The sequence below is a fragment of the Galeopterus variegatus genome, unplaced genomic scaffold (assembly GCF_000696425.1).
Source record: "Galeopterus variegatus unplaced genomic scaffold, G_variegatus-3.0.2 Scaffold7307, whole genome shotgun sequence".
NCBI classification, from domain to species: Eukaryota; Metazoa; Chordata; class Mammalia; order Dermoptera; family Cynocephalidae; genus Galeopterus; species Galeopterus variegatus.
Window position 1 is genome coordinate 8,647 of NW_007733418.1, and position 26,354 is coordinate 35,000.

General features: G+C 39.6%; 2 protein-coding genes across 2 annotated transcripts in view; both read right to left on the reverse strand.

Moving 5' to 3' along the window:
- Positions 1 to 974: 974 nt before the first annotated feature.
- Positions 975 to 5,336, reverse strand: LOC103607288 (immunoglobulin-binding protein 1-like). Its single transcript, XM_008591810.1, has one exon. The coding sequence runs from the start codon at positions 4,756 to 4,758 to the stop codon at positions 3,745 to 3,747; it is 1,014 nt and encodes a 337-aa protein (XP_008590032.1). The 5' UTR covers positions 4,759 to 5,336; the 3' UTR covers positions 975 to 3,744.
- Positions 5,337 to 5,358: 22 nt separating this feature from the next.
- EFCAB2 (EF-hand calcium binding domain 2) overlaps positions 5,359 to 26,354 on the reverse strand; it is a gene marked incomplete at its 5' end in the record, with an annotated part of 56,779 nt that continues 35,783 nt past the window's right edge. Inside the window, 5 exons of the mRNA XM_008591811.1 lie at positions 5,359 to 5,498; positions 10,061 to 10,127; positions 10,235 to 10,277; positions 10,866 to 10,945; positions 25,312 to 25,384. Of these exons, the coding sequence (XP_008590033.1) occupies positions 5,383 to 5,498; positions 10,061 to 10,127; positions 10,235 to 10,277; positions 10,866 to 10,945; positions 25,312 to 25,384 (379 nt within the window). The remainder of the gene's footprint in view (positions 5,499 to 10,060; positions 10,128 to 10,234; positions 10,278 to 10,865; positions 10,946 to 25,311; positions 25,385 to 26,354) is intronic.

A 26,354-nucleotide genomic window follows, 5' to 3' on the forward strand; every position in this document is an offset into this window, starting at 1 on the left:
TGACTACAAAAGAGGCGATTCCGTTGAGACAGGGTGAAAGGCGGACATCAGGCAGAACTTTTGAAAGGATTCCAGCAGGTGGGACTTGGGGGTACTCGGTCCTGCTGTGTGATGGGAACCCTTCTCTATGCCTGCTCTGTGTGTGGGAGCCTGTCCTGCAAAGAGGATGTGATGTCACCACGTGACTGTCCAGAGATGGGGTTGATTCACTAGATCGCTTTTCTCTGGCATAAGCAGGGCTGAGCAGGGTGATGGGCTTATGGAAGACAACTCAGAGCTGTCTTCTCCCCTCCAAACAAGTCCATGCCTGGGTCTGTGCGTGACGCACCATCATGCGCTGTTGCACTACATGTCGGTGCCAGCCAACTGCTGGCGAGTGACATGCCCCTGGGAAGACTTCCACATTGAAGGGTATTTCATGTCTCTGCCACCCTCCTTCCCGGCTGCAGTGTGTTGCTTATCAGAAACTGCCTGTCTGTTAATGCTCTGAGGGTCACCACACCCCCTGCCTCCTGCTTCTCTGCCCTGACCTCGAGGCATGTGGCTCAGTCTCTCTGGGTGGCCATCCTGACACGCGTGGCTGAGTGAGTTGGTACTTCAGTTCTCCATTTGGATTTCACCTTGGGGAAATCTCAGGTCACTCTGGAAAAACTTTATCCTGGGAAACTACTGAAGGAAGAAATGGCCTCCATTACTACCATTGCTGTAGTTATCTTTCATAAACCCTTCCATAAGTGACGATTCCTAACCATTCACTACTTGTTTTTAATGGGATGGCCACATATTAACTATCTAAACAGGGACACTTCTGAGAGTCAAAGGGAGATCTATTAATAATTATGCTGGGACCGCAAGTGCAGGCTGGGACTACCCTGGGCAAACCAGGACATAGGGTCAACCTGCTTGTGAAGTAGGTGACGGGAACAAAGAAGACACATGAAGCAGAGTCTCAGCTGATCCCAGCTGACAGAAAACAGGAGCAAAAAATAACTTTTATTGTTGTAAACCACTGAGATGGGAGATTTTGTTATCACAACATAACCTAGCAAAAGCTGACTAGTACACCCCATACTGCTGTCTAACTTCTCTGTTACCACCTCTGTAGAATGGGGGTAACTAATAGTTCCCACATCATTGGGAGGTGTGAGGATCCAGGGAGTCAATCTATGTAGAGCACTTACAACAGTGCCTGGCACAAACTAACAGTCAAATGGTAGCTACTCTCATTCATTCTAATAGTAACATAAGAGAATAAAAGAAACTCTAAGAACCCAGTGAAGCCAGATTTCCAGCAGAACAAGTGACTCATGGATGGCAGGAAAGACCACCACCCCTGCACCCACCCCACCGGCTATTTGCCCTTTAAGAGACCCTGAGTCCCGGGACCCCTCTCTTCCTTTTCTCCTAGTGCTTTAACCCCACAGAACATCCTTACAGCTTCTTTTTTGCAGACTCCTTGGCTCCCTCATATTCCTTCCGTCTCACCCGCATGACAAACCCTTAACCCCGAATCCATGCAGCGATCTACCACTTTTGCTCCTGAGCCTGGGTGACTGAACAAACCCCCCCAGGGTTTCTTGAAAATCCTCACATTTCGCTACTCTTTCTCCTATTTCCTGGAAGAGATACTTCAAAATTTTATCATTCTTTTCAAGCTCTATAACCTGCTACGTTTCTCCCCAAATGACATTACAGGCCACTAGGCAGGGACTCGATAAATTGGCTCACTGTTCCTACCTAAAGCCAGTCCCTTTTTTTTTTGTTTTGCTCTGGAGACTGGCCCCTCCCACCTTCTTGGTGTCTTCAACTTCTCTGCGGGTTTTTAGTTTTTAGCATATAAACATGCTTGTACCTGTCCCGTCCTCCAAAAATCACTCCCTCAACCTGCTGTCTCTCTTCTCTTCTCTTCTCTTGGGAGAGGTCCCCAATGAACCCTTCGTTGCTAACACGTCTGGGCATTTTTCCATCTTTGATCCAGCTCATCTCTCTATGACGTGACATGGCTGCTATCTCGCTTCCTTGTGACTCTCTCCTATGTTGGCTTCTAAGATGCTTCTCTCTGGCTTTCCTTCCTCTCAGTCTCCACCTTCCAGTCTCTTTTTGCGGCTCTTTTTCCTCTGCCCTCCCTTAAATGCTAATGTTCCCCCTGGTTCTGTTTTTGACCCTCTTTCCGAGGCATTTACTACTACTTATATGCTGAGAACTGCCAAATCCAGGTCTCCCTTCTACTTACCCAGTTGATTATTGAATGTCTCCCCGGGGTGTCCCAAGATGTCCACAATCAAAGTCATCATTCTGCTTACCAACCCCCCACCTGCTCCTTGGGTTTCTTATCTAAATGAGTGGCACTATTACTATACTTACCCATTGTCCCAGCCGGAAACCTGGAATCCATGCTTGACTCTTCCCAATCCATCTCCCACCAACCAAATAGCCTACCAACTGGTCTCTCCTCACTTCTAGTCTTGAACCTTTAAATCCATCTTCCATGCTGCTTACAAGTGAGCTCTTTTTCTCTATGATCTTCAGAACTGTACAAACTCTAACGCTAAGAGCTGAACTCTACACCTAAGTCAATATCCGTAATGATACAGCTCCTGTCTGCCACACCAATTCTATCTCTCGTCATGTCCCCCAAATCTCCTATACGCCAAACGTACTGAACTATTTTCAATTCCTAGATTGTTCCAGGATTCATGATACCTTGGGTTATTGTACCTGCTGCTCGCCTGCTGAAATGCCCTGTGCTCTGGTGCCCATTTAGTAAACTACTTCTCCTTTTGAAGACAGGTACTGCCTGTTCTGGGAAGCCTTCTCTACTTATGAGCACACTTCATGTCCGAGAAAGCTCCTTCTCTCCCAAAACTGAGTTAGCTGCCTCTCTTATGCACGTCCACAGTATCCTGAATGTGCCCCTATCTGAAATGTGGTTGCTGCACCTTATCTGATGATCCTCATTAAATGTTTCATGAATAAATGGAAAATGACAAACAGTCTCTTGGGTAGCAGCCTCCTCTCTTGGGGGCAAGACTGCATGCCTATGAGGCAGAATCACAAGCAATCTTGTATGTACACGCACATAGTGGTGAAGCCATCTTTAAACAGAGATGTGTGTGTGTGTGTGTTGTATAAAAGAATATACAGGTTATGGAAGATTATTTTCCTCTTTGCTTGTAAGTCCCCGTGTATTTTCCCATTATGATTCCACGTGCTCAGATAACTTTATCTGCTTCATTCAGTATCTGCACCTCCTTGCACACCAACAAATTTCTCAATATTCTTACTCAATATTCAAAACAATATTCCCATTCATGAAAGATACCCTGAATAAGTCAGAATTTTAAAGGGCAGGAGAAAATTGCCACTACCTTACATTATCAATTTCCAGTCAGACTTTTTTTTTTTCCTTCACATGCTCATTAATAGAAGGGACTTCTATTATTTTTTAAAGAGAATTCATACAGACATTGATTGTACAGAACCATTTCTCGGTGCTCTTTTCTTTCCATTCAAGAAACTAGAATACCTCCTGATGAGGAAGATAATGCCAAACAAGACTGCTAGTTCATTATTCAGGATACAAGTACACACTGACTCATTCGACACTTTATTGAATGCAAAGTAAGATGCAGCATCTTGGCTTTCGTTGTCCACAGCTGAAGCAGGATTCTAGGCAGGGGAAGAGTGCACAGTTTTCCTTGGTGGGGAAGATGTGCGACCGTCGTCATGTCGTGCTGTGGGAGATCAGCCCATGTTCTGGCGGTTGCCATAGCCCCTAGGATGGGCGTCCTTCCAGTCATCCCACTCCCGCGCTCTGTGGAGCGTTTGCTCATCATCCTCTTCCTCCTTTTGTTCTTGATCGTCCTGGGCTGCTCTTTTTAATTCTGGTGCCGCCTCAGCTATTCCCTGATCTGGCAATGTTCCATATTTCTGATGCTGATCATACCACTCACTCACTGTCATAGAAGCCACACTTGGATAACCAGCTCCAAATACCTTGGCTTGGGCTGCGTTCCGAGTGAGAATAAAGGGCTTCACTGCCGGCCTCTCCTGACGAGATGAATGAGAAGCTGAGGCCTCTCTTGAAGAGTCTCTTTCTCTCAGGATCTTTATCTCCTGGTCAATGCTCTCGATCTCCTCTAAGCTGAGGCCAACCCACCTCCGAAGGTGAAGGAGGTGATATTCACGAACATGCTCATCATCGGCTTGACCACTTTCCACAGCAGTTTTCAGTGCAGACAACCTTTGCTCCACCTCCTTCTTCTGCTTGTATCTCTCTATTTTAGCCTGTCTTTGAGATGCCATAGCAACAAGGCTAGGATAGGCCACAGAGGAACTAGCAGCGTTATTTTCAGCTGAGTTGTTCTTGGTTTGGGGCAGCTCAAACTTTGCCACCTGATAGTAATGGCACTGAGTTAAGTAGTTCATAAAATGTTCTCGAGCCCACTGCAAATGATCTAGACGCTTGCTGGGGTTGACTTGTTTCAGGGTGAGAACTCCTTGAAATGCTGGCACCATCAGGTACTTGAGGTCGGTGGAAGCAATCTCTTCCAAATCTTCATTTCGGCTGAACAAGTCGAGCTCTGATAACATTTCGGCAGCCTTCTCAAGGAGGTCCAGTCCCTTTGACACCTTATCCTGGACTATCCGGGAACCGGTGGGTTCAGTCACTACTTCCATTTCATCCAGGAGCTGCTTGCTGGTTTCGAACAGCTCGGGGAGCCGTGGCAGCAGTAATTCGTCTTCAGCAGCTGCCATCTTGTGGGGGAGCTTCAGTCTTCTTTTCTCTAGACTCACAATGATCTCAAGTCCTTTCCTATTCCATACATGGTAACATGCTGGATCAGCAAATTCAGAGTTTTACAAGAAGCTGTTATAATCTCAAATGAGATTTATAATTGGCACTCATAAGGACTCAATCATTAATATTCATTTCAATAACTCTCCTTCCACATTCAGATTGCTGAAGTGTTTGTGGTTTAAAACATAAGCCTTCATTATAATAAGCTATTCGCTCTCAGTTTGTGGTCCTTTTGCCCCCTCTCAAGATCTTTATATGCCAAACCTTGGGACATTACAGTCATTCCTCATTTTGTCATTCTATTTGAAAGTAATGTGGGTTTTATTGTAGCAAAAAAACAACAACCCACTTTAGTGTTAAAATGTTTTAAGAACAGTTTTCAAGTAATTAGCAATTTGTCATTCCATAAGACTAGACATACTAAATAAATTATCTCTAAAAAGCAAAATATCTTGAAATACTCATGTCGCAAGGCACTAAACATCAGATATAGGAATTACAAGATAAAATGTAACATTAACAAGGAAAAGCAATTTTTTAAAAAATTGTCCTTTTGAGGAGAAATTTAGTCTTTAGAACACTTAATTGTCATCTACCACCATCATTGTTATATAGTCCTTGTAATGAATTACATTTGATTCTGGGTCAATCGCAGCAGACAACATTTCTTCCATTTCCTCTTGAGAAAAAGGCTCACCTGGGAGGAACAAGAAAGGGATTCATCATTTGCAATCATCTGATTTCTTTTTATTTCTCTTTCCACTGGCCAGTGTCACTGTGGTGGTGCCCCAGATGCCCCCACCGTGACTAGTTACTCTCCCCGGAGCTGTCCAGCCAGCACCTCATGACAGTCCAGAGGCTCAAAGGGCACACTCTTGCACACCTTGGCAGATTCTGGACTCGTTTTTACCCTGCAGATATCACAGATCAAACGACATATACAATCCATCACTTCTGCCAAAACATCAGAAAGATGTAAAGGCGGGCCGGCCCGGTGGCACACTGCTACAGTGCGCCGCTTGGGAGCGCGGTGGTGCGCTCCTGCCGAGGGTTCGGATCCCACATACAGACCGGTTCCCGCTCACTGGCTGAGCGAGGTGCGGGCGCAACACCGAGGGTTGTGATCCCGTTGCTGGTCCCGGTCCGGTACGGGCGCGACACTGAGGGTTGCGATCCGTTGCCGGACACGAAAAAAGACAAAAAGGAAAAAAAAAAAAAAGAAAGAAAGATGTAAAGACATCATGAACAATGTTGTTTATTTATTTAAATTAAAGCTATTGAAATTACCAAAGAATTAGCCTGAAGCCTCCATCCTGGAAAGATGTAAAGACATCATGAACAATGTTATTTATTTATTTAAATTAAAGCTATTGAAATTACCAAAGAATTAGCCTGAAGCCTCCATCCTGCAGGGATTCTAATCATTATGTTCAGTAAGAGTATAAAGAGATGATTAAATCGCTGCCATGCAAAATTGCTGAAAAGCAGATAACAGAGACTTGAAACTGTAACGATTTTATCTCTGAATATTTCCCAACCAGGTCTGGCCAACTTAGTGATGCCAGCTGAACCCAGTGAGAGATATTCATCGACTGTTTCAACTATAACAAAATTTGTTATAGTTTGGCCCAGTGTTGGTGTCCAATGAAACCAAAAGTTGGATAGAAAAATCTCTGGACTTTAGTTGGATTGGTCTCACCAAGGTGAGAAGCAAACTCAGGAAAAATGTTGAAAAGGCTGTAGACTATTTAAGACAGAACTTTGTCCTGACATTAAACAAAAATACAGAAACATCCAAATCACCATCTTATCCCTAAAGAGTTTTAACCAAGTAAGTCAGTTACCAAGGCCCGAGGCTTACCTACCATATGAGCTTAATCACCTGCCACTACGAAAAATGCTTTCTAAGATGAAATTCAGTTACAAATACAAAAATTATTCAAAGAGGGATTTTGATGACAATGAAGACAGTACTATCCAACAAGGGAAATGTGCAGAGTTCTTTTGAAACCATGCTTACATCCTAAAAAAAGAAAGAATGCCAAAAATGCTAAAAAGAAATTCTGAATCTTTCTTACATCTGATTGTTAAATACTAATACAATGCCAAATGACTTACTTTTAACATTGAGTCCTTAAAAGAATACTAATAACAAACATTTATTGAGAACTACTGTGTGCCAGGCACTGATTTAAGTACTTCACATATATTAACTAAGTTAACCTCCCAACTGCCTCAGGAGTGATAAGAACTGGTATTATCCCCACTTATAGCTGAAGACACCAGTACACAGAGAAACAAGGCAGCCTGCCCTCACTAGCAAATAGAGGAACTGGGGTCTGAATGCCAGCAGTCCACCTCATGGTCCGTAAGCTGAATTACCACACCCTACTGCTTAGAACAAGACCTTGCTCACAGTAAAATACAGAAGGTAGTTACACCGCTTCCTTGGCCAAGAAAAGAAATGTGCCATTTTGATTAAGGATGAGCAGAAGATAGCTTAATGGGTAAAACCATAAGCTTGGGATCCAGACTACATGGGTGCAAATGCTGGCTGTCTCTTACCACTGGTAAGATCTTGGACAAGTCACTTAACTGCTCTGTGCCTCAGTTTTCCTGTTTATAAAATGGAGATGATAATAATACTACCTATTGCATAGGCTTGTTAGGAGGATTAAATGTGTTATTATTTGAATAGCACTTAGAACAGTACCTGGCACATAAACAGCAACATGTAAATGTTTGTTTAAAACATTTTTTTGAAATCTTCCCTGATGCTAAATACTGTCTGATGCAATACACATTCCTAGACACATGGACCTCTGTCTTGTAGGAACTTGATTCAATGTGATTTATTATGTTTATTATATGATATCCTGGGCATTTAGAATGCATACTCTCAAACTGATTAATGTGTCTGATGCTCTGTGGATATTGTGAAAAAAACTGTGCAAATAACTTTAAGCACCAATTCTTAAGCAACTATTTTACCAGACTAGCCAACCGTTATACTTAACTGATGGGTCTGTTACATTTAATAATAATACCTTAGTTTGTATAGTACTTTACATCTTACATATCACTATCAAACATATTAGCTCACATAATGTGAAAGATATTTAATATTTGTTGAATGAATAATTGAAACCATGTGTACTCTTATCTGAAAATAATCATTCTATGTTTAGTCCACTGAGATACCCAACAGTTAACTTTTAAGTACCATTAACTCTGAAAATATAGCTTTTTGGAAATTATCACAAAGCACCTCTAAGAAAACCACATGATTGCACCCTCTCTGTACACACTGCAGTCTCTTCCTGATTGCCTTATTTTAGTTAGTAGCATTATCATAGTACCCATCATGCAAGTCAAAGCCTTGTCACTTTTGACTCTGCTCCCATCTTTGTCCCCTGCTCTCTGTTACTCAGCATGACCCATGGATCCTGCCATAGAGGGTCCTTTCCCTTCTTGCCATTACCAGGGCAGGCCCTTATTAGGGTACCTTCACAATGGTGAAACAGCCTTCTAACTGGTCTACGTAGCCTAACCGCTTTCTCACTCATCTAACTAACCTACCAGCACTAGAGTAACCTTTCCACGATCAGTCTTAGACTGTGTGACTCACCTTCTCAAAACCCTATAATATTTCTCCGTTGCCCATGGGATGAATTCCCAACTCCTGAGCCCAGGCCTCCACAATGTAGACCCAGTAAATCTACCTAAATTAATTTCCTACTGTTTGCCAACATGACTCTCTTTTGAAACACCACCACTCATTCCTACCTTCCGGTTTTTGTTCACAGTGTTTTGCACATTTGTGTGTCTCCCTCTCATCATCCCCTTCACCCATTCCTCATTCATCTGCTCATTCATTCATTCATTCAACAGATGGCTTTCAGATCTCCGTGTGAGGGTACTGTAATGCGTAAGATTTTACCTCTGCCCTCAACAACTCACCTGTGTAAATTCTACCATCTGAAGGAAACTATTTTCCCTTTAAGTCTTCCCAGACCAAGCTTTCCAGGCTCGTCCAGCCAGGATATTTATTTTTCTGTTGTCTTACATTATGAATCGTTTTATAAGTTAGTTTTATTTCCCCCAATACGATTGTAATAACCTTAAGAGTGGGAGCAGATTTCAGTATCATTACACCTTACTACACTTACTAAATACTAAACACACAGTGGGCACATGATATTAATGAAACTGGACTGTTCTGGGCCATTTTGACTAAATTCACCTTGCCTGATATAATCCAGGATTTACATCCTTTAAACTAATCCTTAGGATTAAGAGGCTAATGCTTTGAAAGTCTAAACATTCCCATAAAAGTTAATCCCTAAGATAATTTTAACAATGTCCTAAGAGTGGCAGTTGTGACTGTCATGACTGGGTCACTCTTACTCTTACTTCCTCCTGTGCTCCCAACTAAGCGTGGATCAAAGATGGTCAAACCAGCTGTGCGTGCAGACAGTCTTCATTTTCCCTTTTGGTTCTGTCTCAAGTGACTAGCAAGTCTGCATCATTCATGATTCAATCTGCGAACCAGTGAACTGAACAAAGGAGACAGAGCTCTGACTTTGTATGGGAGGACGGGAGGTGACCAAGAGAAGGACGGTTTCAAGAGACTGTCCGTCAGGCTACTGACCTTCAGGGAAAACAAATTTACACATCAACTTAAGCAGAGAGAATTGCCAAAGGAAATATGTCGGCATATATGTGTGTGGGTATTATGCATACATGTGTGCACACAGTCTATGTTCAAAGCAAATATATATGGTTGCATTAGCTGAAATTAATGAAAATTTTTTGTGTAAACTCATATTCAGTGGAGGCTGTATTATCTGTAGCTTCACCAACTGAAAAGCTCTTTTAAAAGGAATTTCTATATACTCTAGATATTCAGTCCAGTAATAGTAATAGATTTATAGTGATTGATAATTCATGTTTTCCAGGTGGCATACATTTTATTCTGGAAATACTCCAAGTGAATGGAATGACAGCAGTTTATAGAAGTGAAAAATTATACTTTACAAAGTCCTGGCAGGCAATAATCTATCTCCTTTACCCTATCCTTTGTCCTCTTAACCCCCACAAAACAGAAACTGTCCAAAACCAAAATAATAAAATAGTAAATAACTCTATTTAACCAGAACGATTGATTTTAAAGAATCCCCTATAGCTTTTGCATAATTGTTGTTAAAAATGTATTAATTCCTTACATAAGTCACTGTCATAAGTAATGAATCATTCTACCTTCTTCAGTCATATACTTGATCAGTTCTTCCTTAGTAAGAAACCCACGTTTAGCTGGATCTAAAACCTAGGGGAAAAGAAAAGGTACATGTTATATTTTTAGTTTGGTATTTAAATTCTACATAATGAATTTTTCATATAACTATATATATAAATAAGGTGGAATTTACATACCTCAAAAGCTCGAAGAATGACATCTTCTGAAACTGGCCTGTATCTATAATTACACAATTAAATGAATAAATGCCAGAGCATTTATTTCAGTCTCTACATAACAAATGATGACATAAAACAAAATAAAAGCTGCTACCATGCTGGGATAACAATACTTCCCCCACAGAAATCACTGGATTTCTGGATATGAAGGTTGAAAGTACCTCACCTCCACAGGAAATATTTAGTGCAAAATCACTAGCATGTGTGATGTTATCTATTAGCTTTTTGGAAATCAATTTATCTGGCAACAAAACATCTACAATAAACCGACTATGGGGACCTAATGCTACACTTTTGCTAGAAGAATAATTAGAATTAATTCTTATTTATTATCAATAATTCAAAACAGAAGGTAATAAGAATGCTGTTGACGTATGATCTTTGTGGCTTTACTTAGGTTGATACTAATGTGGTTGATATTTCTAAGTACATATCAACTGGCAGTTCAGACGGATACTAAAATGTTAGAAGGAAGCTTGCCCTGAGATATATTGGTTGAGTATAATATACAAAGTAAAAAAGCCAAGTGTGTTGAAATTAATGTAGTAGGATTGTGACTTTGCCTTAACGATTTCATTTACTTACTTACCTTTTTTCCAGTAGTACTTTGGTCATTACTGGAAGAAATTTTTCATATCGAATGTATCCAGTGGGTTCTTCTTCCTCTACCTACACATTCAATAAAGAAATAGCCATTTATTCATTCAACAAACATATGAGGGTATTTCAAAAAATTCGTGGAAAGATTCGTATTATCTTTTCATTCTATTTTTGCACGGACTTTTTGAAGTGCCCTCGTATTCAGCACATACTTTTTCCAAGCACTGTGCCACTGCTGAGGATTTGATAATGAGCATACTTGAGCATGATCTGTGCTCATAGAGCTTATATTCTGGTAGGGGAAACATATATTAATCAAGAAACAACCAAGTGGAGAGTCTAATTATAAATTTATGGAAGCTCAATGAAGTAAAGGCATATGGGTGTTATGTGCCATAACATAGGAAACTTTTCTAGACCAGATCAGGGAAGTCACTCACTTGAGCTGATTTATAAAGGATACGTAGAAGGGAACGTGACACAGACAGCAGGGAAAAGCCTCCCACGTAGAGGAAATTACATGCATGGAGACTCCATGGTGACACTTTAGAGGTCATGAGCAAGGTGGAGAATGTCTCAAGATGAGGCTAGACAGAGAGACAGGGACCAGACCTTGCAGGGCCTTGTCGTCATGAAAGTGATTTTGTTGTTATCCTCAGAACAATGGGAAATCACTGAAGGTCTTACAGAAGGGTTTTGAAAGATCACACTGGTCGAGGGTGAGGCAGATTCTTCGGCAATCTAAGCAGATATTACAAGGTCTTGGATTGGAGGGGAGACCATGGAGAGAGAAGTGGATGGTTTCAAGAAATATTTAAGAAGTAAAATTGATAGGACCTGTGCTACATCCATTCTGACTGGCACAAATGGGATGAGGGATGCCTTTCCTGAGATGAGGAGCACTGAATGAGGACCAGGAGAGGAGACTGATCACTGTCTCAAGGACCAAACTACACCTAAAGTCACTGCAATATTTATTAAACACCTACATGGTAAATGCAACTTTGTTATACCACCACTAAATTAAAAGAACACAGAGAAAAGGAATTTTGGGTACCTAGCACTATTCAACGAGAATGAAACAGATCCTTGCCCAAGGGTTCAACTTTGATGGAGTGGCTGAGCAAAACAGTATGGATCTTAACTTTCTCATCAGGGTATTTATGAGGCTGTAAATTTTCCACTCCTTTTCAAAAATCCTATTAAAAGGCTCATAGATCCCAGCTCAACAGATGAGTTTTTAACAGATTTATTCTTTGAGCAAAAAATAAGAAATCTATAGGCTGCTGCTAAATGGAACACACTGCCACCCAAATGACAACTATTTTTTACTGTTTATACTGAATTCATACTTAGTGTGAGTAAAGCCCTCAGACTCTACTATCAGCAGAAAATTTAATCCAGCTAATGACAGAATGATATGCTGCAGAATTTCTGGGCCCATCCATACATGAGCAATTGTCTACAGCTGACTCCAGGCCCAAAGTGAGCATTTTGCAAACTAATGTTCATATGGTTCTGTTGTGCCTGAGTGGTACTCTGTAACTCCCAGCCCCAGGAGCCCCTTAAAAATAAAATGTCAATCTCATGAGATTACCTGCAGAGCGATAATTTAAAATTAAAATGTTGAGTTTCTATTCTGATTACTCCAGAAATCTGCTCTACAAGCTAGAGCAATGATCTGCTTTCTTTCCCCCACTCCTGACAAACCACTATACAACAGAGATTGGAACCCCTCTATCTTACGACATCCTCAGCAATCTACAAACTGTTTTTAGTTTTCCCAAAGGATTTTCAATTCTGTAACTGTCTCTCCATCACGTGAGAACTCACAAGTGACACATGATTGCTTCTCCGTGGTGAAAACTCTGCAGATCATTCTTGCCTAACAGGTCTTTGTGGAGCCAAAATTGCACAAAAAGAATAGGTTAAAACAAGATCTCCATCTAATCGGAATAGCAGAAGAGGCATAAATTTTCCTTGGCTTTTTAAAGAGGGATAATAAATAGGAGGCCTTGTGGTTAAAAAGTAAGAAGAAACACGGTAAGTCCATCTTCAGCTTAGAAACTGTAAAAATCTTTCTATGACCCAACACTGTCCTCTAGAGGCCATATCTAATCTGTTCCTTTGCACAAAAAGATGCACAGTATAAGCAATGAGATTAAAAACAATATAAGTCGGCTTGCCGGTGAGCTCAGTTGGTTAGAGTGTGGTGTCATAACATCAAGGTCTAAGGGTTCGGATCACCGTACCGGCCTGCTGCGAAAAACAAAACAAAAACCAAGTATATGATAATTCTAAATACAGCATTCGTGGAATGTTTAATATTCTCAGACACCACTATATTATAAAAGGTTCTTCATATTTAAATAACCTTTTTATTTTAGAATAGTTTTAGATTTACAGAAAAGTGTGAAGATACTACAAAAAGTTCCCCTATACTCCCCACCCAGTTTCCCCTATTGTTTTTTTCTTTTTTCCCAGATTTATTGAGGTATGATCAGCCAATAAAAATTTATATATTTAAGGTGTACAACGTGATGGTTTGATATACACACACTTTGTGAAAGGATCGTTACAATCAAGCCCATTAACATATCCCTCGCCCTGCTGAGTTACCTTTGTCAGGGGTGGGGGTGGAGAACACTCAGGGTCTACTCTATTAGCAAATTTCAAGTTTAGAACAGATCATTATTAACTATAGTCACCATGCTGTCTGTATTAGGTCTTCAGAAATTATTCATCTTATAACTTAACAGTGTGTACCCTTTAACCAACATCTGCCCATTTCCCCCACCCCTGTAATCACCCTTCTATTCTCTGTGCTGATTTTACATATAAGGGAGATCATGCAGTATTCGTCTTTCTGTGTCAGGCTTATTTCACTTAGCATAATGTCCTACAGATTCATCCTTTTGTCCCAAATGGCAGGAAGTCCATCTTTTTTAGGGCTGAATAATATTCCATCATGGATATAGATTGCATTTTCTTTATCCAATTCATCTGTCAATAGACAATTAAGTTGCTTCAGTATCTTGGCTATTGTGACTAATGCTGCACGAACATGGTAATGTAGATAACTATGAGATTCTGATTTCATTTCCTTGGGATATATACCCAGCAGCAGGATTGCTGGATCATATATTCTATTTTTAGTTTATTGAGGAACCTCCATACTGTTTTCCATAATGGTTATACCAATTTACCTTCCCACCCACAGTATCTAAGACTTTCCTTTTCTCCACATCTTCACCAATGCGTATTATCTCTTGACTTCAATAATAGCCATTCTCAGAGGTGTGAAGGGATATCTCATTGTGGTTTTGGTTTGCATTTCCCTAATGATTAGTGATGTTAAGCACCTTTTCATACACCTGTTGGCCATTTGTGTATCTTCTTTGGAAAAATGACTACTCAGGTCCTTTGCCCATCTTTTAATTGGGTTATTTGTTGTTTTGTTTTGTTTTGTTTGCAATTGACTTGTATGCATTCCTTATACATTTAGGATATTAACCCCTTATCAGATGTATGATTTGCAAATATTTTCTCTCATTCCACAGGCTGCCTTTTCATTTTTTATTGTTTCCTTTGCTGTGCAGAAACATTTTTATTTGATGTGGTCCCATTTATATTTGCTTTTGTTGTCTGTGTTTTGGGTGTCATATACAAAAAATCATTGCCAAGACCATGTCAAGCAGTTTTTCCCTGGTTTCTTCTAGTTTTATGGTTTCAGGTCTTACATTTAAATCTTTTTTTTTTTTTTTTTTTGTCTTTTGACTTTTTCCGTGTCCGGCAATGGATCGCAACCCTCAGTGTTGCCCCCGTACCGGACCGGGGACCGGCAATGGGATTGCAACCCTCGGCGTTGCTCCCGCGCCTCGCTCAGCCAGTGAGCGGGAACCGGTCCGTATGTGGGATCCGAACCCTCGGGCGGGAGCGCTGCCGCGCTTCCCAAGCGGCACACTATCCAGTGCGCCACTGGGCCGGCCCACATTTAAATCTTTAATCCAGTTTGAGTTGACTTTTTTATATGATGTGAGGTAAGGGTCCAATTCTATTCTTTCCTATACAGATATCAGTTTTCCTAACGCCTTTTACTGAAGAGACTGTCCTTTTCCCATTGTGTATTCTTGGTGCTCTTGTCAAAGATCAGTTGACTATCTATGCATGGGTTTATTTCTAGGATTTCTACTCTGTTCCAATGGTCTATATGTCTGTTTTTATGCCAGTACCATACTGTTCTGATTACTATCGATTTGTAATATAATTTGTAATTTATTTTATAATGGAATTCTTCTACTAACTCTTACATCACTATGCTATACTTTTCACAACTAACAAACCCATATTAAAACATTATTATTCACAGAACTCCAAACTTTATTTGGATTTCATTAGTTTTTCTAAAATGCACTTTTAAAACATGATATATCCCGCTGTCATAAAAGAAACAAGAAGTACAGGGTAGAATACCACTTCTTGGAATTTGGAAACAGGGGTAAGGATAGGGGAGGATAGGAGGTATCATTTCTGGTGCAGGACAAGCTAGTTAACTTTGTGAGCCCATCAGTAAGATAGAATAAAAACACTACCTTCTAGAAATCTATACAATGATGCCTCAATGATTATTTAAATCCATAGATTAATATGTCCTTAAGACTTAGTAAAAATATATCAAATATTGAACCACAGTTTATTATACATAGAGAGAAACAGACAGAGTGTTATGGGTTGTGTCCTCCCCAAGGTTTATATGTTTAAGCCCTAACCCTGAGTACATCAGAATGTGACCCTGTTTAGAGACAGGGTATTTACAGAGGTAATCAAGTTAAAATGAAGTTATTAGGTTGGGCCTAAATCAATAGTTTGGATGCGTTGTCCCCTCCAAAACTCATGTGGAAATTTGATCTCCAATGTGGCAGTGTTGGAAACTGATTGAATCACGGGGGTGGATCCCTCATGAATGGATTAATGCTCTCCCAAGATGGGTGGAGTAATGAGTGAGTTCTCACTCAGTTCCCATGAGAGCTGATTGTTTATAGGACCCTGGCACCTCCTCTCTCTCTTGCTTCCTCTCACCATGTGATCTGCTCGCACCCACCAGCTGCCTGCCACTTTCTGCCACGAGCAGAAGCAGCCTGAGGCCTGTGCCAGATGCAGCTGTCCCAGAATCGTAAGCCAAATAAACCTCTTTCCTTATAAATTACCCAGTCTCAGGTATTTCTGTTATAGCAACACAAAATGGCTACCTACAGCTTATAAAAAAGGGAAAATTGTACACAGATATGCACATAGGGAAAACACCAGGTGAACATGAAGACAGCCATCTACAAGCCAAGGAAAGAGGCCTGAAACAGATCCTTCCTCATAGCCCTCAGAAGGAACAACCCTGCTGTCATGTTGATCTCAGACTTCTGGCCGTCAGAACTGTGAGACAATACACTTCTATTGTTTAAGCTGCTTGGTTTGTGGTACACTGTTACAGCAGCTCTATCAAACATTTTACACACACATGCACACACACACACACACACACACAAATAAATATGTATGACATATTTTTATCCAAAGACTTTGAATCACTATCATCAAGCAGAAGTCCCTACACCTATCAACTGGAGATTAGCAAAACAGATATTCAAAATTCAGAAATGTATTCACAGTGTTGATACTGAAAAAATGGTGCAGTCCACAGCTACGTTCTCCAGGAGACAACTCAGTTAACCACCTTATAATGAAATTAATTCAAGAAAGACTCCCTAGAGTATAGCAGACATGTTTGACTAGACTACAAAGTCCTTGTCATTTCTTCAGTAACAGCACAGTCATACTGTGAAAACCTACTTGACTTCTTTCTGTATTGGTTAGGGTTTTTAAAAAAATAGACAATGCCTTTTTTGTAGAGATATACCACAATAAATTCATTATATTAGACCAAGAATAGTTAAAAATATTCTTATTAAAGTTCATCCTCCAGCTTCACATCCTCATTTGTAATACAGGGAGAACAGTAATATCTACCCTACAGGGTTGCTGCGAAGGTTGCATGAGATATGGCACAAAGGTGCTTTGTGAACCGTGGGAGTCTTATGGTGATGATGACAATGACTTGTATCAGCAGCATTTACACTTCTGGTTCTATGACACTCAATGACACTTCTTCCTAAAAGAATTAATCTCTGGTGCTGAAATTTCAGGCACATCCTCGATGGCCCACCATACGGACCTAACAGTTTCTACAGAAGTCTGGCCCAGCCACCCATCCGTAAAATCCACGTGGAATGTAGTGATTAAGATAACATATTAAACTGCTAGGCATGTTGAATACCTTGTCCCTCCACACAGGTCTCTTTGGACTGAAAAGAGAGGGACAGGAACAGACATCTACCAAACTCTACCTCCCTCCTCTTCAAAAGACAAAAACGGACAAAACAAATATATCCTGTTATTGTAAACATGAACGAGGCAAAGTTAGTTAAACCTAGTTTGTTTCTTCTAAGAGGAGGATCAATGTGCTAAAAAGCAGGTAAAGATTTGAAAGTAACTAAGGCAGCATTTATGAATATAAAGGGAGAAAGCCTCTTTGTGGGAAGATCCTCCAGGTGTAGCCTGCTAAAAAAGTAGCATTTCCGGGCCAGCCCGGTGGCGCACTGGAGAGTGCGCGGCTTGGGAGCACGGCGGCGCTCCCGCCGAGGGTTCGGATCCCATGTGGAGACCGGTTCCTGCTCACTGGCTGAGCGCGGTGCGGGCGCAACACCGAGGGTTGCAATCCCGTTACCGGTCAGTAAAAAAAGACAAAAAGGAAAAAAAAAAAATAAAGTACCATTTCCAGTGAATTTATCTTAATTAACCACATGCCAGCAGATGTTGGCCTGGAAGATCAAGGCCCTGATATACCGGCTTCTCCTCCTCCAAAGAATTACGGTGGAGTAGGTGAGGTGAAGAAAATATACCGCCCCCACTGCTACCCAACATGGCCCACGTGCATTCTCGAGACCTTCACAGAGCAGTCAGGCATTTCCACAGTCTCTGCATCCTCTTGCCCAATACGGAGGCGTCTCAATAAATACGTCAACTCAGTGGGACTTTAAAAAATATCAAAATTTATCTAAGCCTCAAAGCACGCAACAAATACCATTTCTTACTCTACTTTGGTGTTAAATTGGTTCTCTTAATCTATTTTGCATTTGAGGAAATACAGGCACAGGGAAGCTAAGTGCCTATTTGAGGTCCTAAAAGTCAGTCAGGTGTTTTGATGGGATCACAGCCTACAGTTCTTCCATTTCCATAGAGAAATCGTCAGTTCATCTCTTTTCCCATTACAGCATTATTTATTTTAATGCTGAACCCACTGAATAGGCACAATAAAACACACAGTGAAAATTCATTTTTCCCCAGTGACATAACAACCAGTCAATAAACTGAACTATTTCATGCTTCACAAAAAGCAAGATAATATCAGTAGTTAAGATGGCTTATAAAGCATCTGCTTTTCAACTAGTTCCACGTGACCAAGTAAGATATATACACAAAAACATTTTTAACTATTTGTAAAAAATATAAAAACCATGAGATATTTCCTGTTAGGCTCTGAACAGTACAAACACAAATTTTGACATAAATCATGTTTCAAAACCAGGACATATATACAAGTAAGAAAATATTTCCCTAGCTTGGATAGAATAAGAAAAATTCATTGGCATTTACCAAAAATGTTATCTTTACAAATGAAAATTTTTAAGGCCACCTACTTCAGAAAAATTATTTAAAAATTCCAGAGGTGGTTGTGCAAAAGTTAGGATGTGTGGTCCTTCTGGGTTATAAATTCCTTTCCTATTACTGGAAATATTAAAAATAGAAAGAGGGCTGGCCAGGTAGCTCAGCTGGTTAGAGCACTGTGCTGGTAACACCTGTACCAGCCAGTCGCCAAATAAATAAATAAATAAATAAACAAACAAATAAATAACGAGGCTCCCTTCTGTCTTGTTTCAGCTGTCATACTGTAAACAAGTGTCCTTTTTAAAAAATAAAAATAAAAATAGATTGAATCATCTCTTGGCTGGACCATCAGAGCATCCAAGGATCAATAGGTGGCTAAATCAGGCAACAGGCAAGTTCCCTTGCAACTGTGAGTTTCTATAATTTGAAGTGATGGGGAGCAAGGGTGAATCAGGTGGAGCCTATCAGGGGCTCCAGCTACACTAATTAGTTTCAGCTTCAGTTTCTGTCTAGGGGTGAGTGTGACTCTAGGGATAGAGTCCTCTTGTATTTGACAGTCAGCAAGTGTTGGAGCTAAGGAACTCTTCAACTCCATTCATACCAAAAAAGCAATCGTTTCAATTTGTGTTGCAATAAGGTTGGAGGAAAAGCTTTACTCTGGGCTGAGATTTAATTTAAGCAAAGGAATGGTGGTGAACACAACAAATATCTGACTGTAGTGATGCATAAAATGTGATCCCCCTTTTTCCTAATAAGAAAAATCCTCTAAAGTAGTTACAGTCAAGTGAAATACATAAATTTTATTAGGCCCACAGATATATTTAAGATCATGTACATAAGGGTATGTTAATTTTAAAATACTGCTCTTCATTCTTACATTTTAAAGAGCAATTTTATGCAAATTTTCAAAATGCATCTTCAACAGTGTCTTTTGACCGCTAGACAACTTGTTCTTTTCTTCCCTTTTTCTTATTATGAGATAATACGTGTTCTTTGTGGAAAACTAAAAAATATACAAAAGCATAAACAATACAAATCACCTGTGAGTTGATGCTGTCATGTAGAGATTACCTCGCTATATATAATGCTGGAGGATTGTTTTATTTACACAATTCTATATTCACATAAAATGTGTGTATGTATTAAATATATATGTACCTTTATATTTTAGCAAAAACAGAATTCTAGCCTATCTGCTTTTTTACTTAACATTGTGAACATTTTAACAGTGCATTAGTCTTTTTGTTTTAATTAATAAACTTTATTTTCTAGAGCAGTTTTAGGTTCACAGCAAAACTGAGTAACAAGACAGAGAATTCCCCCCCCACACACCAAGCTTCCCTATTATCAACATCCCCCACCGAACCGGTACATTTGTTACAACAGAAGAGCCTACACTGACACATCATCATCAGCCAAAGTCTGTAGTTTACATTAGGGTTCACTCTTGGTGTTGTACATTCTACGTGTTTAGACAGATGTACAGTGACATGTGTCCACTGTTACAGTATCATACACAGTAGTTTCACTGCCCTAAACATCCTCTGTGCTCCACCACTTGATCCCCCACCCTCCCCTAACCCCTGGCAACCCTAATCTTTTTACTATCTCCATAGTTTCGCTTTTCCAGAATGTCATGCGGTTGAAATCATACATACATTTAAACAGTTTGATCTCTAAAACAATAACAAAACATTTCACAATATGGCATTTACCCCTAGATGTCCACTATTATGGAACTTTGATTTTCTAAATGTATTTGATAAATACAGATAGTACTTCAAAAAGTTCATGGAAAAATAGAATTAAAAGATAATACAGCCTTTTCATGAACTTTTGAAGACCCCACATAGGTACTTTTTCCCCTCATTTATCTGGGAAAGTTCAGAAAGCATACTCACAAAGCTATTTGAACATATTAAACAGCTGTTTAAGTATATTGCTAGAATTTAATTAGAATAAATTGTGTTGGTATACAAATACAGAAAAACATTTACAGAGCTTAGACAGCTCAGTGATCCCCACTGGTCCATACTGCTCCAAATACCTGTAATTTACAAGGTTATGTCAATATGCCTAAGAAAAAGGTAGAGATAAAACTTTGCACCAAATACCCAACAAGTAACAGTCAGTTCCTCACAGTCAGTAAATGTAATCCTCATTAAAAAAAAAAAAACACTTTATTATTATACTTCTTTTGCAGCTATAGAACCAGGCTTTGAAAGATTATGGGACTCACTGAAGGCCAAATAGCTATAAGTGGTACCTGTGAGATTTGAATCAACATGCTCTTTGTTTTCTTAATTGGTTATAAATATTCATGAGATACAAAGCTGATTGTCACCCCTCATGCCCAAGACGTGAAGACCAGATGCATACTGGCAGCATACCCATTACCACAAATTGTGTTTGTACCCCGTGTCCCCTATCCAATTAGCCCCAACCTCCCTCTCCCTCCCCCTTTCCCCCCACTCCACTTTGTATCCCTAGGTGTGTTGTCTCCCTCTGCAAGTTCAATGCACCACTGTGGTCTTTCTTTCCTGCCTTCTTTCTCTCTTAGCTCCCACTTATGAGTGAGCACATGCAGTATTTATCCCTCTGTGCTTTGCTTATTTCACTCAACGTAAGTTTTTCCAAACTCATCCATGTTGTTGCAAATGGGAGAATGTCATTCTTTTTATGGCAGAGTAGTATTCCATGATGTATATATACCACAGTTTCCTTATCCAGTCATCTATCGATGCACATTTAGGTTGGTTCCATGTCTTGGCTATTGTAAACAGAGCTGTGATGAACATGGGAGTGCAGGTATCTCTTCGACATGATGATTTCCATTCCTCTGGGTATATACCCAGAAGTGGGACTGCTGGATCATATGGAAGATCTATCTGTAGTTGTTTGAGAAACCTCCATACTGTTTTCCATAGTGGTTGTACTAATTTACAGTCCCACCAATAGTGCAGGAGCATTCCCTTCTCTTTACACCCTCGTCGGCATTTGTTATTCACCATCTTTTTGATATAGCCAGTCTAACTGGGGTGAGATGGTATCTCAGTGTAGTTTTGATTTGCATTTCCCTGATGATTAGTGATGTTGAGCATTTTTTCATGTACCTGTTGTCTATCCGTATGTCTTCCTTTGAAAAATGTCTATTCAGCTCCTTTGCCCATTTTTTAATTGAGTTATTTGCTTTTTTACTGTGTAATTGCTTGAGTTCCTTGTATACTATGGATATTAATCCCTTGTTGGATGCATAGTTAGCAAAAATTTTCTCCCACTCTGTAGGTTGTCATTTCACTCTGTTGATTGTTTCCTTTGCTGTGCAGAAGCCTTTTAGTTTGATATAGTCCATTTGTTTATTTTTTCTTTTCCTGCTTGTGCTTTCAGGCTCATGTTCATAAAGTCTGTGCCCAAACCTAGTTCCTGAAGTGTTTCACCTATATTTTCCCTTAGTAATTTTACAGTTTCAGGTCTTAAGTCTTTGATCCATTTTGAGTTGATTTTAGTATATGGTGAGAGGTGCATATTTAGTTTCATTCTTCTGCATATGGATATCCAATTTTCCATAGTACTGGAGGTACTAGCCAGAGCAATCAGGCAAGAGAAATAAATAAAGGGAATCCAAATTGGAAAAGGCAAGTCAAACTGTCTCTATTTGCAGATGACATGATACTATATATAGAAAAACCTAAAGACTCTATCAAAAAACTCCTAGAGCTGGTTAATAACTTCAGTAACATTGCAGGATACAAAATAAATGCCCCCAAATCTGTTGCATTTATATACTCAAATAATGAACTAAGAGAAAGAGAAATAAAGTAAACCCATTCACAATTGTCATGAAAAAAATAAAATACCTAGGGATCAATTTAACAAAGGAGGTGAAAGATCTCTACAATGAGAATTACAAACCACTTCTGAAAGAAATTAAAGAAGACACAAAAAGATGGAAAGATATTCCATGCTCTTGGATTGGAAGAATTAACATTGAGAAAATGTCTATACTACCCTAAGCGATCTACAGATTCAATGCAATGCCCATCAAAATACCAATGACATTATAAGCGATCTACAGATTCAATGCAATGCCCATCAAAATACCAATGACATTATTCACAGAAATGGAAAAAACAATCTTAACTTTCATATGGAACAACAAAAGACCTCGAATAGCCAAAGCAATCCTGAGCAAAAAAATAAAGCTGGAGGCGTAATACTACCTGACTTCAAATTATACTACAAAGCTATTATAACCAAAATAGCACAGTACTGGCATAAAAATAGACACTCAGACCAATGGAGCACAATTGAGAAATCACCCCTCAGGCTTACAGCCATCTCATATTGGACAAAGGCAACAAAAACCTACATTGGGGAAAAGACTGCCTTTTCGACAAGAAAGTCTACATCTTCTGACACTATTTTGTTTTACTTTGGCATAGAAACCTGTACAAAAAGAATTGGCAAAATTTTTCTGTAAAAAGCCAGATGGCAAATATTTTAAGCTTTGCAAGCCATATGTTCTGTGTTGCAACTACTCAACTCTGCCCTCACAGTAAGAAAATGGCCATAGATAATATGTAAATAAATGAGTTTAGCCACATCCCAATAAAACTTTATTTACTGTCACGTAAAAAATATAGGAAGTCATTGTTTTTTTGTTGTTGTTGTTTGTTTGTTTGTTTTCCTTTTTGTCTTTTTTCGTGACCGGCAACGGGATCGCAACCCTTGGTGTCGCGCCCGCACCGCGCTCAACCAGTGAGTGGACCGGTCTCTATATGGGTTCCGAACCCTCGGCGGGAGCACCGCCGTGCTCCCAAGTGCCGCACTCTACCGAGTGCGCCACCGGGCTGGCCCGGAAGTCATTGTTTTGTTTGAGCTCTGTACTTGGCTGGAACAGGCCAGACTAAAAATCAAAATGGAGTCACCCTGCTGAAATTCACCAAACCCAAACTAAATTGTTGTCTGACCTTTGGAGAAATCAGGAGAGAGAGGTAACAGCCAATTTCCCCAACAGTCCAGTTTAAATCTTCAATCAGCATGACCATGAAGTTTCCTGCACTTTAATCCTTACACACACAAAAAGAAGTAACCTGATAATCAGTTATTTTTCTATTGTTCTGACTCCGTGTACCCGCCTTAAAAGAAAAAGTAACCCTGAAAAGTAAAACATTCTCCATTCTTTATTTCTGCTTTCTTCAGTCCTCCTCTGTCTATCAAGCTAACTCATTCTATTTTATGGAATGAGATGTTGCCAGATTCTAGAATCACAATATAGCCAATTGAGATCTTTAAACTAAATTTGCTGTAATTGTGTCCTTTGACATTACACACAGATGGTGGGCTAGATTTGGCCCAGAGGCCATGGTTCACTGACTCCTGAAATAGTTTATTAAAACATACAAACGAACCACAAAGGAAGTACGATCTAAAGATGCTCCTTTTCTGAATGTCAGAGGCATTTTTCATGACTGTTACACCTACTGTGCTGAACGTGCATCAGTCATGATTTCACTGTAAATTCACCTTCCAGTTCCTATCTCTTCCACAGGGCCAGCCTGCCTCTCTGTAATGCCAGTTCCAGCTTTGTGGATATAAACACTTTAAGTCCATGATCGGCAGCACCTTTTTTTAAAAAAAAAATGTGAGCACCAATTCAGGAAAAATAAGCTTTTTCCTCTAACCTTAGTAAAAATAGCTTTATTGAGCCCCCAAATGGAAAAACGACATATTCTTACAACTGAGATTCCTTTATCAAATATTTAGAGATGTTTTTAAAATACTGATACTGCTTTTTAGTTACCAAGGTACTAAGATCTAGGAAGAGTCATCTTTCCAATCTTTATATAGTACTTTAGGATTCAAAACGTGTCTTCTTGCACATTATTTCATACAGCTTTGAAGCCGACTTCGAAGTAGATAATATTATGGAGAAACTGACACTCAGCAGAGGTTAAGTGACTTGTCCAAGGTCTCCATTTCTTCTCTTCAACACTGAACACTGCACATTGAGCAAGTAAATACTGTGCTGGGTAGGAGGAGTGAGGAAATAAACAAGACACCACTCCTTGCCTTTTTGTCGAACTGAAAGCTGCATTTGAAATGAGATCAAAGACCTTTCTGGAAAGCCAAACAGGACATAAAGTTCTCATCGTGGGCTGCTCATCCATCACTTTATGAGATAATTCTCTCCAGGGATGCACCTACACTATCACAAATAATCATTTTTTTAAAACTCTCAAAATGTCTGGTCAATGTAAAGTTAGTTCTCATTATTTCATCTTATTTACTACTTGTTCTGAAAGTTAGTTTTATTTCCCCCAAGTAAATATAAATTCCTTACATTCTCTATTTCTGTTTCTGTCCCCTTTGAACCGATATTATTTACTACATTCCTTTCATCTGTCAATAGCCTTTCTCGTGTAGTCAGTCCCTTGTGTCTACTGATCTTTCTTCAACTTCGTAAAGAGAGGATAACTAACGTGGATTCTTTACTTGATCAGCTGTGGAACTAGTTCACAGTCATTTCTTCAAGATCTGATCTTAATTCTTTCAGATCCTGCTGGCTGGCTAATATGCATAGCTGTCCTAGTATTTTCACTGAGCATATTCTGCAGTTTGGGGCATTTCTGGTTTCAGGTAAGGATCTGTTGTTAATTTCAAGGAGTGGCTGTCACTCAGAGTCTGAGGCATGAGACCCTCTTAGCCCTGCTTACCTCTGCGATCAGATCGTGGAGCTCTCCTTCACTAGGGCAGCATCCTAAGGACCTGACAATTGTTCCAATCTCTCTGGAAAAAGAAGTTGCCAGTAGTGTTAGAAGGTCAACTCTGAAAACATATCTGTAAATTATTTCAGAGCATATGTCACAAAGCAAACCAAGTCACTCAAAGATTGCCTCATGATTATAAAAGAGACTTTCTAGGGAACCAAAGAGAGATAAAAGAAATGTTTTCATTGATTGGGAAATGAAAACCCTAACTGGGCCAAAATAAAAAAAAAAAATCTACAAAAGGACCAGAAAGGGGAGGGGGAGAGTAAGAAAAATAAATGTCAGCCCCTTACCAGGTGATTCCAAGTGTCATATAACTCTTTGGAGCCTCAGTTTCCACACCTATAAAATGGGGATAATGATGTCTACCCCAGAGGTGTGTGGTGAAGTTATGTTAGTGGCAGGGTACTTAAAAGCATGGCTTCTAGTACCGAACTGCCCAGGTTCAAATCCCAGCTGTGCGACTTGCTAGACTGAGCAGGTCACCTACCTAACCTCTGTGCACACAAGCCTACCTAGTAGGTAAAACACAGCACCTTCCTCAAAACATTTAGAACTGGGCTGGGGACACACTAATGGGGTCAAATAAGATGAGCTATTGTACTATAAAGCACAGCTCTTGGCAGAGTAGCCACTCAATAAATATTAGCTACTCACCTCACCTGCCCCCATAATTTAACAAATAACCTAAGAAAAGTATAAATTCTATTCAATACTCTCTGGATACTAAGACGGGGGATCTGAAATAGATTACTAAATATTTCCATTCAAAATGATTAAAATGAAAGTTGTGATATTTGAATGTCAATTTTATTTCACAGATATTCACTTAACTGGAATACTTCATTTCTTTGCTATTTTGGATAATTTTAGTGGAATTATATTTACTCCCTATTTTACTGAGAAACATTGTAAATAAGAATTTTTAAATTCTTTTTTTTTTTTCCTTTTTGTCTTTTTTTTTTTTTTTTTTTTTTTTTTTTTTTTTT